This window comes from Pistacia vera, unplaced genomic scaffold (assembly GCF_008641045.1).
Source record: "Pistacia vera cultivar Batoury unplaced genomic scaffold, PisVer_v2 Contig105, whole genome shotgun sequence".
Taxonomy (NCBI): domain Eukaryota; kingdom Viridiplantae; phylum Streptophyta; class Magnoliopsida; order Sapindales; family Anacardiaceae; genus Pistacia; species Pistacia vera.
Window position 1 is genome coordinate 68,121 of NW_022195082.1, and position 15,891 is coordinate 84,011.

Below are 15,891 nucleotides of genomic sequence, written 5' to 3' on the forward strand. Positions count from 1 at the left end.
AAATCACTTAATTTCGCTAAATCGATTAGATTAAGTTGAATCCCAGTTCCCTCCCATTTATGTTTCCTCAAAAACCATAAAAGAATTCTAAAAATACTTGCTCAAAAGCGTTGAATTTTGATATAAAAATTAAAGAAAAGTTAGTTGACTTGTTCAAGTGGTTTATAAGATTCCAGTTCCAGTTTTGAGTGAAAATCCAAGAATAATAAACTACCCTTGACCTGAAGAAAAATGAATGAATGAATTATAAACTCAGTAGAAAGAAAAGGAACGTATATTAATTTAAACAAGCAAAGCAATACCCATGAATCCTTACTCTCCAAGTAACACCAGCCCCTGTTTGTATAATTATTCACCACAAAACCCCAAGACGAAAACTCCTATTTTGTTTCATTCACGCATTTCATCAAACACATATCATAAACCAAATTCATCCACAAAATCACTGAGAAAAAGAGAAATAGAAACTCAAACATGAGAAACGGGAAGATGGGGTTGGTTGTTTGGTTGATTTTATCTCTGGTTTTGAAGTTCTGTTCAGCTTCACCAACGTCCTCATCATTGATCAATAGAGTTGGGTCTTCCCTTTTGTTCCCAGTTCATGGGAATGTGTATCCTACAGGGTATGTCATTTTGAAACATAGAGTTTTCTTGAATTTAGCAATGTATTGATGTTGATGATATCAAAGAGGGTTTTTTATTTTTGCAGGTACTATAATGTCACCCTTTACATGGGACAGCCAGCAAAGCCTTACTTTCTTGATATTGACACTGGAAGTGATCTCACATGGCTCCAATGTGATGCACCCTGTGTGCATTGCACTGAGGTACTTGCTTCAATATGGCAACTTTTTATCAATCTAGATGAGTTCCAGGAGCCATTTTATATTGAATGCTGTGTTATATCATCATTGAAGCTTGTATTAGAAGTAGATAATTGGAGACCATGTCATAATTTTTCTTAACCAACTCTTTGTAGGCACCTCATCCTTATTACAAACCCAACAATGATCTTGTGGTCTGTAAGGACCCAATCTGTGCATCCTTACATGCACCAGGTGACCACAAATGTCCAGATCCAGGGCAATGCGACTATGAGGTTCAGTATGCAGATAGTGGTTCTTCTCTTGGTGTCCTTGTCAGAGATGCTTTTGCCTTCAATTATATAACCGGAGTCAGAATTAATCCCCGTCTAGCTCTCGGGTTGGTAACTTTGATTGTCTAAATTTTCTTTGTTAGAACTCAGATCATATTGTTGAACTCTTATCTAAGTTCTTTGGTCTAATAGTAATTTAATACTGTTTAAGAGCCAAGTTGACAAAGTGGTCTCCTGTTTGATCGTCCATTGCATCTTCAATTATAATGAATTGGTATTTGTGACTATGATTGTATTTTATTGTCTGTAATCTATGTGCCTTATCATAAGGAGATGTGTTCGTGCTAAAATATTACTATTGGGCATTTGTCTATCAATTTAAAATTCTGAATTTAGTGGCAGCTTAACAATCTCAAAATCATGGTATTTTTTTGGGCAAGTGCATGGAATTATATACCTTTGAATAGAACTTTCGTAGTAAACCTTTTATGCTGTCACTATAACTTGTGTGGATCTTTTGTAAATCATGTTGCTGTTGGGGTTGATGACCAACGGTTTTCTAATTGTTAAAAGGACTTAATTCGCCTATCTAGGTAGCCTGATTTCTTACCTATCAGATGGGAAGAAAACTTTGTCGTTCACCACTGAAATAACTCTTTTAAACTCCCAAAAAGGCGGCAGGGTAGCCTTTGTTTTACTGTTGTCCTTCAGATGCAATATAGGCAAGCAGAAATCATGGCTATCTTATTCTATAGTTTTTATCCTGATTTTTTGTATACAGTTGCGGATATGATCAACTTCCAGGTCCATCTATCATCCCTTGGATGGAATACTTGGTCTTGGCAAGGGAAGATCCAGCATTCTTGCACAGCTTCACAGTCAGAATTTAGTTCGAAATGTAATTGGCCACTGTTTAAGTGGACGAGGTGGAGGGTTCCTCTTCTTTGGAGATGACATTTATGATTCTTCACGTGTGGTTTGGACATCAATGTCACCTGATTATACGTAATTATCCCATACATGACCCCTTCATTGAGTTTCGTTATAATTCGTTTTCCTCCGCTTATAGCATCTTCTCTAATTATCAATGTCAGACAACACTACTCGCCTGGAGTTGCAGAACTCATTTTTGGTGGCAAAACTTCTTTGATAAAGAATCTACTTACAATCTTCGACAGTGGGAGCTCTTATACTTACTTCAATCATCTGGCATATCACGCTTTAACATCTGTGGTGAGTCGGAAGAACCTTCACTTCTTTTTAATGTGAAAACAAATATTTCGTATCAAGAATACGTAACAAGGCTTATACTATATGAGTCAATTACAAGTTTCTTTTATGTAATGATCGACTTCTCAGAAAATATATGATCAATAGTAGATATTTCTCTGCAATATTAAATTATCTTGACTTGAATCTTTTAGATGGATGTTTTATATGTTTATAGATGAAGAAAGAATTAAGTCGAAAGCCCTTGAAAGAAGCGCCGGAAGACCAGACGTTGCCACTTTGCTGGAAGGGCCAGAAACCATTTAAAAACGTACGTGATGTCAAGAAATACTTCAAGTCCCTGTCCCTGAGCTTCACACATGGGAAAACTAGAACTCTGTTTGAACTAACCCCTGAAGCATATCTCATAATATCAGTAAGAGACGCCTTCAACTATCTATAAACAGTTTTCTTGGTTTTTCAATGTTTGTTTAGTAATAACACTTGTTACAATGTGTTGTGTCAGTCCAATGGAAATGTTTGCTTAGGAATCCTAAATGGAAGTGAAATAGGGGTGCAAGATGTAAACCTCATTGGAGGTAAAGAGTTTCTATATGGTTATCATCTTCATAAACAGGGAGATAAATGTCATCATCTTACTGATGAACAACTGCATTTTTACATTGTGTTGTCCTATTAACAGATATTTCAATGCAAGACAAAATGGTGATTTACGACAACGAGAAGCAAATGATTGGATGGACCCCTGCCAACTGTGATCGGCTTCCCAGATCCAAATATGTTAATATTTGAAGGGGATGATGGTTGTATTCTCTTTGTATATATCAGCTATATTTATTTGAATTGGGGTTGTATGAATTGTATAAAGAAAGATAATTACCCCTAATAAGTCTAGAAAATGTAGATGATTTATGCAGATATCTATTTTCATTTGATTTATAAGTTGACAAGATTTCAGACTGTCAAATATACAACAGAAAGATTATGGCTAAAGTCCCCCAATAAAATATGAATACATTAATCTTGACTATATATCTATTGAAGTTTTGACATGTGGACCAATAATAACATAAAGAAAAGGTATTCTTAAAATCAACTATATTTATATTTCTATATAAAAAAATTTCTACTACAATGTTCCCACCAATTAAGAATTGAATGTCCTACCACTATTAACATGAGGAAAAGATCTCTCGAATCTGACATAGCCGATTTCTATGACTTTGAAAAGCCACCCCACACGTGCACATTCACAGACCAAGATTTCTGAATCCCAATTAATACTAAAAAATGTAATCAAAATGGTTTTTGAAGCAGCATGAACACGTCTTGTAATGGTGATAATTGCTCCATTTGATACTGCACTTGTGAACCAAATGGGTTATCCTGGAAGCTTTCCAAGTAATTGAATTGATAATCATCAAATGCGTTCTCTAACTCATTCCATTTAGCTTCACTTTGCACCTCCTTATCGCAGGTGATCTCTGGCGACGACAACACGTGCTCCGAGCAACTCGAATCCGTATGCAATCGCGGTAACGAGTCTGACGTGTCCATATGTAATAGGTCATTCATTGGTGATTGTTGTGGATGCATTGTCATATTTTGAGCTGAAAATTTAATGTCAGGCTTTTGTTCCTCCATTTCTGGTAGTTCCATTACTTTCCTATCCATAGGGTAATGCTTCTCCATCTTTCCCTTTTTGTTGTATAATCGACATAATACCCAATCATCAAGCTGCAATCAGTGGCAACAAAAACAATGTTAATCAATTCAATTTACTAATAAAAAACAAAAACAAAAAAAAAAAGATCAAGTACCCTTAAATTGTTCTTATTGGAAGGAGATCTATTAACATTAGCAGGGCGATATTCATGCATGATCCAATTAGTTTTGATTCCTCTAGGAGCTTTTCCAGCATAAAACACAAGTGCTTTTTTAATACCAACTGCTTTGGGCTTTCCAATGGGCTTATCCGCCCCGGTTGCCTTCCAATACCCGCTTCCCGCCGCCCGGTTCGGCCTTGACCCGTTTGGATATTTTCTGTCTCTTGGAGAAAAGAAATACCATTCTTTCTCCCCATAAGGCGCCATTTCTACCCACACAAAAAAATTCAACAAATTAATAAAACAAAATTAAAAAACCAACAACCCATGATTTCTAAATTAAAGGGTGTGTTTTAAAATATTCTTCAAAATAATTTAAAAAAAAAAAAAAAAACCACGAGGTCTTATTGTTTCCTGCTTCCCAAAGATTGCAGGTTTGGGAAGGGCACTTGACAAGCTCGGTGCTCCAACTCCGAAGCTGAGCTTGCGAAGCAAGTGTCTGGGGATTTCTGAATATCCCCCGGATTCTCAGGAAAAAAGAAAAAGAAAAAGAAAAAAAATTACCAGGAAGGTCCCATGGATTGAACTTGTAGAGATCAAGCTCAGCAATAATAGGCACAGCAATAGGCAAGCCGCCGCATTTTCTACACAAATAGTGATAAACTAACTCTTCATCAGTTGGGTGGAATCTAAACCCAGGTGGTAAAACAAGTTCTGAATATCCGTTCATCTTCTGCTATCGAACAAATATTTATTTTCTTTGCTTCTTCTCTTTCTTTCTTTCTTCTTCTCTGAAACTCTGGACGATGACCGAACATCAATTTGAAAGGCGTGATTATATAGGAGGTGTTTAACACAACACAAGACTGGTAATTTAGTCACGTGGGGATGGCGGGCCCCTGTGCGATGGGTTAATTGAATGAAAACGTGGAGAGGGTGAAGATAAAAAGAAGAGGAACAAGAACTTCTTACCATTTTCTTTTTCACAGCAAAGCTGACCGCAGCCTTTGGAAAGTGGCCACGTGTCTTCATTTTGATTAGGCGTGGGTATCCCACTTTGCCTTCTTCTGTCACTGCTTCCGTCACAAACTTTGTCTGTTTCTGTTGCTTAACATCTTTTGGTTGCCGCTGACTGTCGTCGTTTAGTCTTGGGTCAACACGTGATCCTCTGCATTTAGCTCTACGCTCTACTTTCTGTGGTTCCAATAATGGTCTGCCGCGTTGCTCTTATTATCCATTGAGACGAATGAAGATATCAGTAAAAGGATAAGAATTGACTTTTTGTGTCATGTCGAATTATTCAACTCAACTATTCAATATTCATCTTTTGACGCATTATATAATATTTTTAATTGAATTATAAAAAATTACTGTAATTGCGTTGGAGTTGAAAATGCAAAAGGAGGTTACTTGGATAACAAGAAATACGTCATGTTCAAAGGGATACACGTAATTAAAAAACGTCATCAATTGAGATGCGACTAAATGCATCGCATGAACTGAGTTTGGGTGGGCCATGCTTGTTTCCTCTTTGACGTGGGCCGTGACACTTTTTTTCGTTTTATTTATTTATTTATTTATTTTGTAAATATGCACTACTAGTAGAAGAATACACTGTGTTTTTGAATTGAAGTGTGTTTTAATAAGTTGTTAGATCAAAATAAGATTTGTAAAATATGATTGATCAGATGTGTTGTCTCGACTCCCGTAGTCCATTATGGAATGTTGACCGAATAAGAAATAGGCTGGGGGAACTAAAAGGGTGGTGACGTGGGGCATGAGGTATTTCATATTTAGAATTGGATAAGCATGGGGAAGGAAGTTCCTTTTAGTAATTAGTAGTGAAGGATTTATGTGGACAACAATGTCCCCATGTTCTGTCAAACTGCGCCGACAACAAATTGCTGCCTTATGTTTATTTTCTTCTCTTTTAGTTACATAGAGATGGACTTTATATTAAATTATCTTTTTAGATTCAGATTGATTTAATAAGAATGATAATATTGTTGATCTAACCCTATCTTTTACACGAGGAAGTGTTCTGGGCCCTACCCCTATGTAATTATATTATAGTCACGTGAGCAACGAATTCAATTCAATTTGGCAAATGGGATGAATTTGGATTGGACTGTCAAAAAGGCAAAGACTTATTTCATAATTGGTGGGTAATTAAAATAAACAATTTACCTCTTGTACATATCTCGACTCCTGAAAACGCAAGTTGAGATTTTATAAATAATATTAATAGTGTGGCCGCCGTCGTTTTAATGTCCAGTTAATGGTATAAAATCATAAAGGTCAGGATCACATAAGAATAATAAAACAAACAAGTTGAAATAATAAAATAAAAAGTAAAGAGTCCAAGTGAAATGAACTCAAGGAGGGCTCAGGGTGTCACTGTTGTTATGGTTTTCTAGGAAGCTTCTTATTATTAATGGTTCATGCTTCATAAACAGCTGTCAACCTTGACTTCAACATAGGGACATGCCAAACATCTTGGCTTGGATGCCTGCATCAATCACAATCAGGGCCTATTTATAAAGCTTAACAAAGTAAAGGTGCCCAATTTTCAAATAGTTAAACATTTATGTTCTCCAAAATTTTGTGGGCCTAGTGGCCGACGCCCCTTACATCTGACAAAATCTTAGGTTGGGTATTTGTTTTTAAACAACTAGCCCTAGCTCTGGTTTTTGTCGGCCCGGCCTGACTCACCGGGCTTTGAGCTCTGTTTTAAACCAGAATTGGGATTGGCCAACCCTTTTCTGCCATCCAATTGCAACTAGTACTAAGATTTTTTTTAGGTTATATTTTAAAAACAATATTATTAATTTACGTAATAACTTTTTCTTTTTAAAAAATAAAACCTAATTCTTGTAGAAGAGGTGTTCAAAGTCATTTCATCTTGACTATTTCAAAAATATTTTAGGGTTTATGATGTAGAAAATTTAAATTAGTAGCAAAAGATTTCGTCTAGATGGATTGTGCATAAAATACATTTGTGTCTTATTTAATAATTTTCATATAAGTATAAAATTATATTTAAGAAGAAAATTCAAAATAGTAATTAGGGTCAAATAAGATAAAAGGTAGGGTGTGTTTGGATCATATAATATTTTATTATAGAGAGATATTATATTAATGGAAAGATATATTATCTTGAAGATTATAAATGTTTTCTTTTTAAATACAATTTTATATTATATGAAAATTACTAAATAAGTTTAAGAAATGTATTTGATTGGTTCAAATAAATTAATGAGTAATATGTTTGGTTGGGAGGATAAATAGGTAGGTATGTTATATAGATTACTAAATTACCCTCATTTTAAATATTAATATAATAATATTTTTACTATTATTTTTTGAATCATTTCTTTTAACCTCCTACATTTAAAATTTTACTAAAACACCCCAACCATATAAAACTTTAATTTGTAGCAAAATCATCTCCACCCACCCCAAGCCACTATCGGTAGCCAGTTACCACCGTCGGCTGCCGCCGACAGTCGATGGAATGGTACACGACTAGCCATATATGGTCGGTCATGCACTGACAAAACCACCATTTCACGGCCAAATCTGGTCGTTTTTGGCAATTGATCACATATCTATAGTTGAAAAAGGCATTACCGACGCACAACTGGCCAGATCTCGTCGGTCGTGCACTATTACGGTGACTAACGCTGACAGCCAATGGTGGTGAGTAACGGCTGGCAGTGGTCTTGGGTGGTTAGTGATATTTTATTATTATTATTATTATTATTATTTTTTTTTTTTTTTTTTTTTGTGGCTAGAGTGTTTTAACTAAATTCTCAAATATAGAGGGGTTAGGCTAATGGTTATTTGGAAGACATTTGAGAGCAATTGTGTCCGAAATAGTATTTAATTAAGGGCAAAATCAGATTACCTAATAATCTTTTAATAACAACCTTAGGGGAGGGTATCAGATTACCCCAACCTTACCAACAGTAAATACTATTTATAATAAAAAATACTCGTAATATTTTATTATTTACAAACCAAACACCAAAATCTTGCAAAATAAACAAAGATTACCTTCGTTATCTTATATGCCTTCAATCCAAATGCACCTGTAAGGGCCAATAACATCACTCATTAATAAAATATTTTATTCAAAATAATGTGATGTACTCTACATTAAATAAAACTTACTAAAATCATTGCCTTAGTTAATGCAATGTTCCACAGCATTAGTTTCAAAAAAAATAAACATTACCAATTAATTTACTATTTATAACTTAAATATGAAATGGTCGATCAAACTATAATCAACACCAATCAATGGTGTTGATTATCATTACCATTGTTGACCGACATTGATCACCGTTAACCCGATGTTTGATTGGTGTTGACTAGTGTTTGATGGTGGTCGATCCACGTTGGCCAATGTTAGCCAATGTTGATTGGTGTTAGACTACTGTTTTGCCTTTCGTTGATCATATTGACCATTAATCCGCTCAACTTTTGAACTTCTTATTTTTTTAAAATGTATGAATTGGGTTCTTGCTTTCTACTCTTTAACTAACCTGACTAACTTGGAACCCCAGGCACGGTAACATTACTTGCAAAACAATTATGGGTTGGGTTGAGCCCATGAATTCTACATTTCACCAACTACAAATTTATCATAATAACTTTACAAATGAGTTTAATTATTTGAGACGAGTTATAATGTAGAGCTACTGATAGTATTAGGCTTTTCTCTCTACTCATTTTAGCCAAAAAGCTCACCAAACTCTCACAATCACACTAAATACGTTCTTCCAAAGTTTACACGCTTATATATTATAATATATATATATAATACACATTTTTTTTTTTTTGAGAGAGACAACAGAGAGATTGAGTTAATTGTTGAAGATATGTGGTGGTGGTGGGGGGGCAGCGTTGTGGTGGTGGGATAGTTGGAGGGGGAGAGAAGAGTGAATATGATAGAAGATCTCTCATTATTGGCCAAAGAAAAATTCTCTTTTCAGGTTCTACACTATCCCCGTAGTACTCCTCAGGTAACTTCTTTTTTGCATAACCTTTCTACTCCATTGTTGCTTAAATATGTCAATCATATACTCCTTAATTTCTATCATGCAAGTCTTGTTCTCTAACTACCAGAATATATAATCTCCAAATTCCCATTCTGTCTGTTAGCTGCTTCCTTTCATAAATGTGTATCAATATTTTCATTCTTTTCTACATTTATAGTCGTCTACCTTTGCATAAAATAATCAAAAAAACATATAAATAAAAAAACATTATTTCACAACAGAAAAAAAAAAAAAAAACAACATTAAATCTATAATAAGCTATTAACCATTCTTTACCATTAAAAATAGTAGACAATAAATGCATTTGAAGAAACATTTGCAGTCTGTTATGACAGAAATTTTAATATAAATTTTGTGTTTAGGTGTTAATTAGCACCTAATTTTTGGGCTCAGAATTTTGGTCATAATTTTTAACAGTTCATTCTTTGTTTTCCAAAAAAAAAAAAAAAAAAAGAGCATGCTTTAATCATAATATTCACGGGCAGCTGCATTTTCAACTCAATACTGATGCTCACAATCACATGCTTCTCAAAACTTTTTATTTATTTATTTATTATTATTTTCTTGAGTGAGATAATTACATCACCCTCTAGGTTTTGCTTCTAGTATTGTCTACATCTTGTATTTTAAATTATTAGGATAAACCCTTCTAAGCGTTAACTTATATAGGGACATAATGGATAATTCAACATGTAATTCACTTGTCTTTATATAAAAGATGTTAGTTTGAGAGGGAGATTTCCTAGCGAGAACAAAAAATTCTGAGTGAATAAAGTCTTTCTTGTGTTGGTTTGGATTATCAAAATACTATTAGGAATGTGAACCTCAAATCACTAAACTTTTTTTTTCTTTCGAATAGTTAAGTTAGCCCATAATCACTGTCCCTTTCATTTTGAATAATTCAAAACATACAAGCAGCTTTGTTTGCACATGGACATTGTCACGAGCTCTATTGAATTTTCTGGGCAGCTTTAATGAATTTTGTTTTCATTCCTTTTATATTTTAGCATAACAATCTGATTCCAAATATTTTGATGGATGTAGATGTGGCCAGCATTGATAGGCAAAGCCCAAGAGGGAGGACTGGATGTCATTCAAACTTATGTGTTTTGGAACCTTCACGAACCACAACCTGGCCAGGTTAGTTTTTTATTTTATATATTAATTAACCCCTTTTTCTCTTTTAACTAATTCATATTACTATACTATAGTATGATTTCAGTGGAAGATATGACTTGGTTAAATTCATCAAGGAAGTTCAAGAACAAGGCCTTTACGTTTGTCTCAGAATTGGACCCTTCATTGAGAGTGAATGGACTTATGGGTAACAATATCCAATTTTTCACCTTTAAGCTCCACATGCATATATAAATTCACTAATATTAACACAATACACAAAAATTAGTTAGATGAAAATTAATTTATTTAGGGTTAATGAAAGTTGTAATAATATCTGAATGTGATGATATCAGGGGGTTTCCATTCTGGTTGCATGATGTGCCTGACATTGTTTACCGATCTGATAATGAGCCATTCAAGGTTTGCCTCCCTGCCTTTCCCCTCTTAACTTAACATCAATTTCGGCTTCTGCAATTTTCAATATCATCAATGCATACCCATTCATCTTCAAATATATAATTTCACTTTTCACAAACTAATTTACATATTTAAAAATATATTTCTCACATGCTATCGAGGTATTTTAAGGCATTAGAGGATTTTCAATAACTATAATGAGTTTTCTAATAATTTTGCTGGAGATAAGCAGCAAGGATCTCTTGGAGCAGTATGCTAATTTTCCTTTTTGAGTTTCGAAATTCTGTTTGTTTCGGTGATTTAAATTTCCCACTTTGCATAATAATTTTGCAGTTTTACATGCAAAACTTTACCACCAAAATAGTGAACTTGATGAAGGCAGAGGGTTTATATGCTTCACAAGGAGGCCCTATTATACTCTCACAGGTAAAAAAAAAAAAATGAAGTTCAGTGGATTTTAAAATACATTCAAAACTTTCTATCATTGCAAAATCTGAAAACTAACATGTCATATAGATTGAGAATGAATATCAAAATATTGAAGCAGCTTTTGGTGAAAAAGGACCTTCATATGTTCACTGGGCAGCAAACATGGNATCCAACAACACAACCCAGCCCTTGTTCTACTCAAACACCAGAAAAACAAGACAAAATCCAAAACTCGTCCATCTTACTTCCTTAGTTAAGTGCAAATCCGTCTAGATTTCACCAATATAGTTTCACCTTATGAAGTTTCCTCTGAAATACAAATCCCAAGAATGAACGCCAAACCCAAACCCTTCCAAATACTAAAGGTCCTTAAAAATAAATAAATAAATAAAACACTCATCCCATCTTCCACCCAGCATCTGCCAAAAAACTACTCAAAAGAATGCCAAAATTATCTTTCACAAACTCAATACTTGTATTCAAGACCAACCCAATTTTTTTTTCTTCAAAAATCACCTCAGATTCATCCAAGAGTAGCCTAGGAAGTTTTAAGAGCATAAAAAGAACAGAGAAAAACAAAATGAAAGAATCAAGAGAAATCACTGTGGAATCTTTGGAGAAATCACCCACACCTTCGGCTGGAAAAAGTAAAACTTAAAAAGAGATTAAAAAAAAAAAAAAAAAAAGGGTACAGATGAGAAGAAAATTGATATATAAGAAAAGATTAATATCACATCACAAAGTTATTTTCTTTACTACTACTAGAAGCTAGAGGTGTATTTTGCAGTATAATAAGACTTGTAACTGCCATTTTGATATATACAGAAACACAATATTTGATATGTGAGGAAATAAACTATTAATAGATGATAATTAGAATCAAAACAGTATCAATATGCCAATGTCACAAAGCTAACTGATGCCTTTTCCTTTTGAAGCTATCAAGTATATGGAGGAGAACCATATATAAGATCTGCTGAAGACATAGCGTTTCATGTCATCCTTTTTATTGCAAAAAATGGAAGCTACATAAACTATTACATGGTATGAGTCTGAAAATACAATCTATCTTCTCTAGTTTAACAAAGTTTACCATTCCGCATCACAACATTGTATAAGCTTCCTTCACATGCAATCAAAACTTAAACTGAAAAAATACTTCAAAAAAGTTTCAACCATATTGATAAGATTATAATTTGTAACATTCTACTTCCAATCTAGTACCATGGAGGAACAAATTTCGGGAGAACAGCATCGGCATACGTCATAACAAGTTACTATGATCAAGCTCCATTAGATGAATACGGTAAGTTGTAATGTACTCATTATGGATCTGATTTGCTTTAAACACATAACAAATTCAATAACTTCAACAAATGCAGGCTTAACGAGGCAACCCAAATGGGGACATCTTAAGGAGCTGCATGCTGCAATTAAGTTATGTTCTACACCTTTACTGCAAGGAGTGCAAACTAATATCTCTATAGGCCAACTTCAAGAGGTGTAGTTCAATCATTTTTATTGCTTTTCTCAATTTAGATTCTTTCAAAGTAACACAAATTGTAACGATTATCAATCTGTTAAAACTTAGGCCTATGTTTATCAAGAAGCAGCTGGAGGATGTGTTGCATTTCTTGTCAACAACGACGGAAGAAATAATGCCAGTATACAATTTCGAAATGTCTCATATCAATTGCTTCCGAAATCCATAAGTATTTTATCTGATTGTGAAAATGTAATCTTCAACACTGCCAAGGTAAGTACAGAAGCTAAATGCAACTAATTATTTGTCATGATATATGCATTTGTGTTCACAACCATCCAATAAATGCATATAAAATGGCTGCTTATGAAGCATTTCCTTATAGCAAATGCCAGTTTTACACCGAATTCAATAAGACATAACTCAAAACTATCATGCATGACTAAAAGGCATTGTTTTCCTTTTCTAATATGTGTATGTAGATCATCATAAACAACAATTTAAATGAAATCTTATCAAAAGACTTTAGAGATTTTAAAGAAACTAAATATAAGTTCTTATGGTAGATAAGGTTATTGTTCACTTAGATAATGCTGTAATAGGTAAATACAGAGTACAATGAGAGAACTACGACCAGAAGTCAAACATTCGATGATGTAAACGGATGGGAAGAATTCAAAGACAGCACTCCAAACTTTTTAGATGCTCCACTCAAATCAGACACCCTATTAGAGCACATGAACACAACCAAAGACAAATCTGATTATCTCTGGTGTACTTTCAGGTAAATTCATTTCTGTTAAAACAGTATGCACACACAAGAAATAACTCAAATGGTACAGAGATTTTTTAAACATCCATTTATGGTAACAGCTTTCAACCCAATTCCTCTTGCACTGAACCAGTACTTCATGTTGAGTCCCTCGGACATGTTGCACATGCTTTTGTCAACAACATATACGCAGGTAAGTTACATCATTGCAGTGAAACTAAAGATTCTAACTCTGTTCACTTATATTTTCTATGTATTTTCTTAGTCATTCACATCAGCTGAGACACATTTTCAGGGGCTGCACATGGAAGTCATGATGTTAAGGGATTTACCTTGGAAATTCCAATCGAGTTAATTGATGGGATGAACAATATTTCCATACTCAGTGTGATGGTTGGGTTGCCGGTATAATTTATGCTGCACTTTGTAAGTTTCTTATCACTATATTGATGATCAGACATGAAACTTGACAAGTTTTGTTTTATATGTACTATATCAAGGATTCAGGAGCTTTTCTTGAGACAAGGTTTGCTGGCTTAAGAGAAGTAGAAATACAATGCACTGAAAAGGATTTGTATAATTTCACTAATTATACCTGGGGATATCAGGTAACTTTCTACTTAAAATGCTTAAGGAGTACTTATCTCATAAACTATTTCACAAGCATGTTTGAGTTCACAAAAGAGCATAACAACAACTCTCATTTATACTGGATAAATACAGGTTGGGCTATTGGGGGAGAAGTTACAGATATACAACAACCAAAATCTGGGAAATGCTGAGTGGAGTAAATTTAATCTCTCCAGCAAACAACCACTGACTTGGTACAAGGTAGAATTGATGTCTAATAGCATTAATTTAGCAATATCTTTTTAAATGATATAGACTCTTGATATATTTAATAATCTGAGCAGACTGTATTTGATGCACCTATGGGAAGTGATCCAATTGCCTTAGACCTCAGCACAATGGGGAAAGGTGAAGCTTGGGTGAATGGACAAAGCATTGGCCGTTACTGGGTTTCATTCCAAACTTCTAAAGGAAATTCTTCGCAAACTTTGTAAGTTTCCTCAGCCTTTATATATTCTACAGTATAGACATAACAACACAAAAATCACTAGTACTTGAGTCTAGTGTAAGCTGACACACTTGATACATTAAATAAAGGCAGCACACACACACACGTTCCTGCTCACTATTTCAACACTCAAAGTATTTGTGTTTCCTTAAAGTATCAGTAAAATCTCTTTCAACTATAATTAAGGGGTTTCAAAGTTACCATAAATTTTTTTGAAGGGGGTTCTCTTTCCACTGCAAATTTAATGATCTTAAAGTACAGCAAGTTATATATGACAGAATTTAAGAGCACCACTTTTTTTGTCACCAATTATGACAGAATTTTTGAGCCATTACATTAAGATACTTTAGATGATTGAGATTCAATGCAATTTGCATACTTAATGCCCATTGAAAATGATGTAACACAGCTGCAACCTCTACCCTTTGAATGCATTAATCCAATGGTTCAAAAAAATGACGAATTGAGAGAAAAACTGATAAAGGAAAACCAAAAAACAATAAGGTAGGGCAACTTAAGTTAGACTTTACTGTAAAAAGCAAGAGACTAAAGATTTGTTTGGTACATGTAAAGCTTTTGCAGTAGAGCTTTTACATGTCCCTGCTTCTCTTTAACATGAATCTAGCTGATGTTGCATAAGCTAAGTGTTGTACATATATTTTCTTTATCTTTTGAACTTAATTCTCACCGCGTCCTGATCTTAAAATGAGTCATGCTTGAGGATGTGAAATGTGTCTACATGATTAGTGTTATAAACTAGCCAATCACTCCTACAATATAAAGCTGAAGTGTCATGACATTTTGAATTCTTCTGAATCACATTGCAACAACATGAAACAATTATAATAATGGATTTTGTTTTCTTTAAAGTAATATATCAATATTTTGTACCATATTTTTATTGTAGGTATCATGTGCCGCGATCCTTCCTTCAAACCACTGGAAATCTTCTAGTTTTACTTGAAGAATTCCAAGGGGATCCACTCCAAATATCCTTAAATACCATTTCAGTAACCAACTTACATCAACCTATCTCCAACTATCCAATTCCTCAATAATATTTGTGTAAATTTGTATAGTATCTACTCAATAATTTATTTCAAACCTAGACATCTATTGAATATTCTCACCAGGGACTAATGTCAAAAGCAATACACTACTACTTAATTCTAATCCTCAGTTTAAATATAATTTGAAAAGAAATGAGCAAATATTGATGGAATTAATGCAGAAACTGAAAGGGAACAAGCCAATGATAAGAGGGATAAGAAGATAACTGACTTAATTTCTCAGTAGTCTCATAGATTTGCGTCTCGGAGGGACACCGATGGAGGCCCATATCTAGCCGCTCTGTTTTCTAATCTCATTCAAGGGAAGA

The 15,891-nt window shown here is 34.1% G+C and overlaps 2 protein-coding genes and 1 pseudogene across 2 annotated transcripts; 2 read left to right on the plus strand and 1 right to left on the minus strand.

Annotated features, from left to right (window-relative positions):
• The first annotated feature begins 489 nt into the window (after nucleotides 1–489).
• LOC116127699 (aspartic proteinase Asp1-like) lies at nucleotides 490–3,350 on the plus strand. The gene is given in 9 exon segments (XM_031413338.1): nucleotides 490–623; nucleotides 710–827; nucleotides 980–1,203; nucleotides 1,878–1,906; nucleotides 1,909–2,101; nucleotides 2,191–2,329; nucleotides 2,544–2,741; nucleotides 2,832–2,904; nucleotides 3,009–3,350. Coding segments are annotated over 9 exon segments (1,218 nt in total). The 3' UTR covers nucleotides 3,119–3,350.
• Nucleotides 3,351–3,407: 57 nt separating this feature from the next.
• Nucleotides 3,408–4,971, minus strand: LOC116127887 (NAC domain-containing protein 2-like). Its single transcript, XM_031413548.1, has 3 exons — nucleotides 4,717–4,971; nucleotides 4,147–4,421; nucleotides 3,408–4,063 (listed from the first exon to the last, which is right to left on the minus strand). Exons 1-3 carry the CDS (start codon nucleotides 4,880–4,882, stop codon nucleotides 3,623–3,625), a joined length of 882 nt encoding a protein of 293 aa, XP_031269408.1. The 5' UTR covers nucleotides 4,883–4,971; the 3' UTR covers nucleotides 3,408–3,622.
• Nucleotides 4,972–7,845: 2,874 nt separating this feature from the next.
• Nucleotides 7,846–15,636, plus strand: LOC116127706 (annotated as a pseudogene).
• Nucleotides 15,637–15,891: the final 255 nt, after the last annotated feature.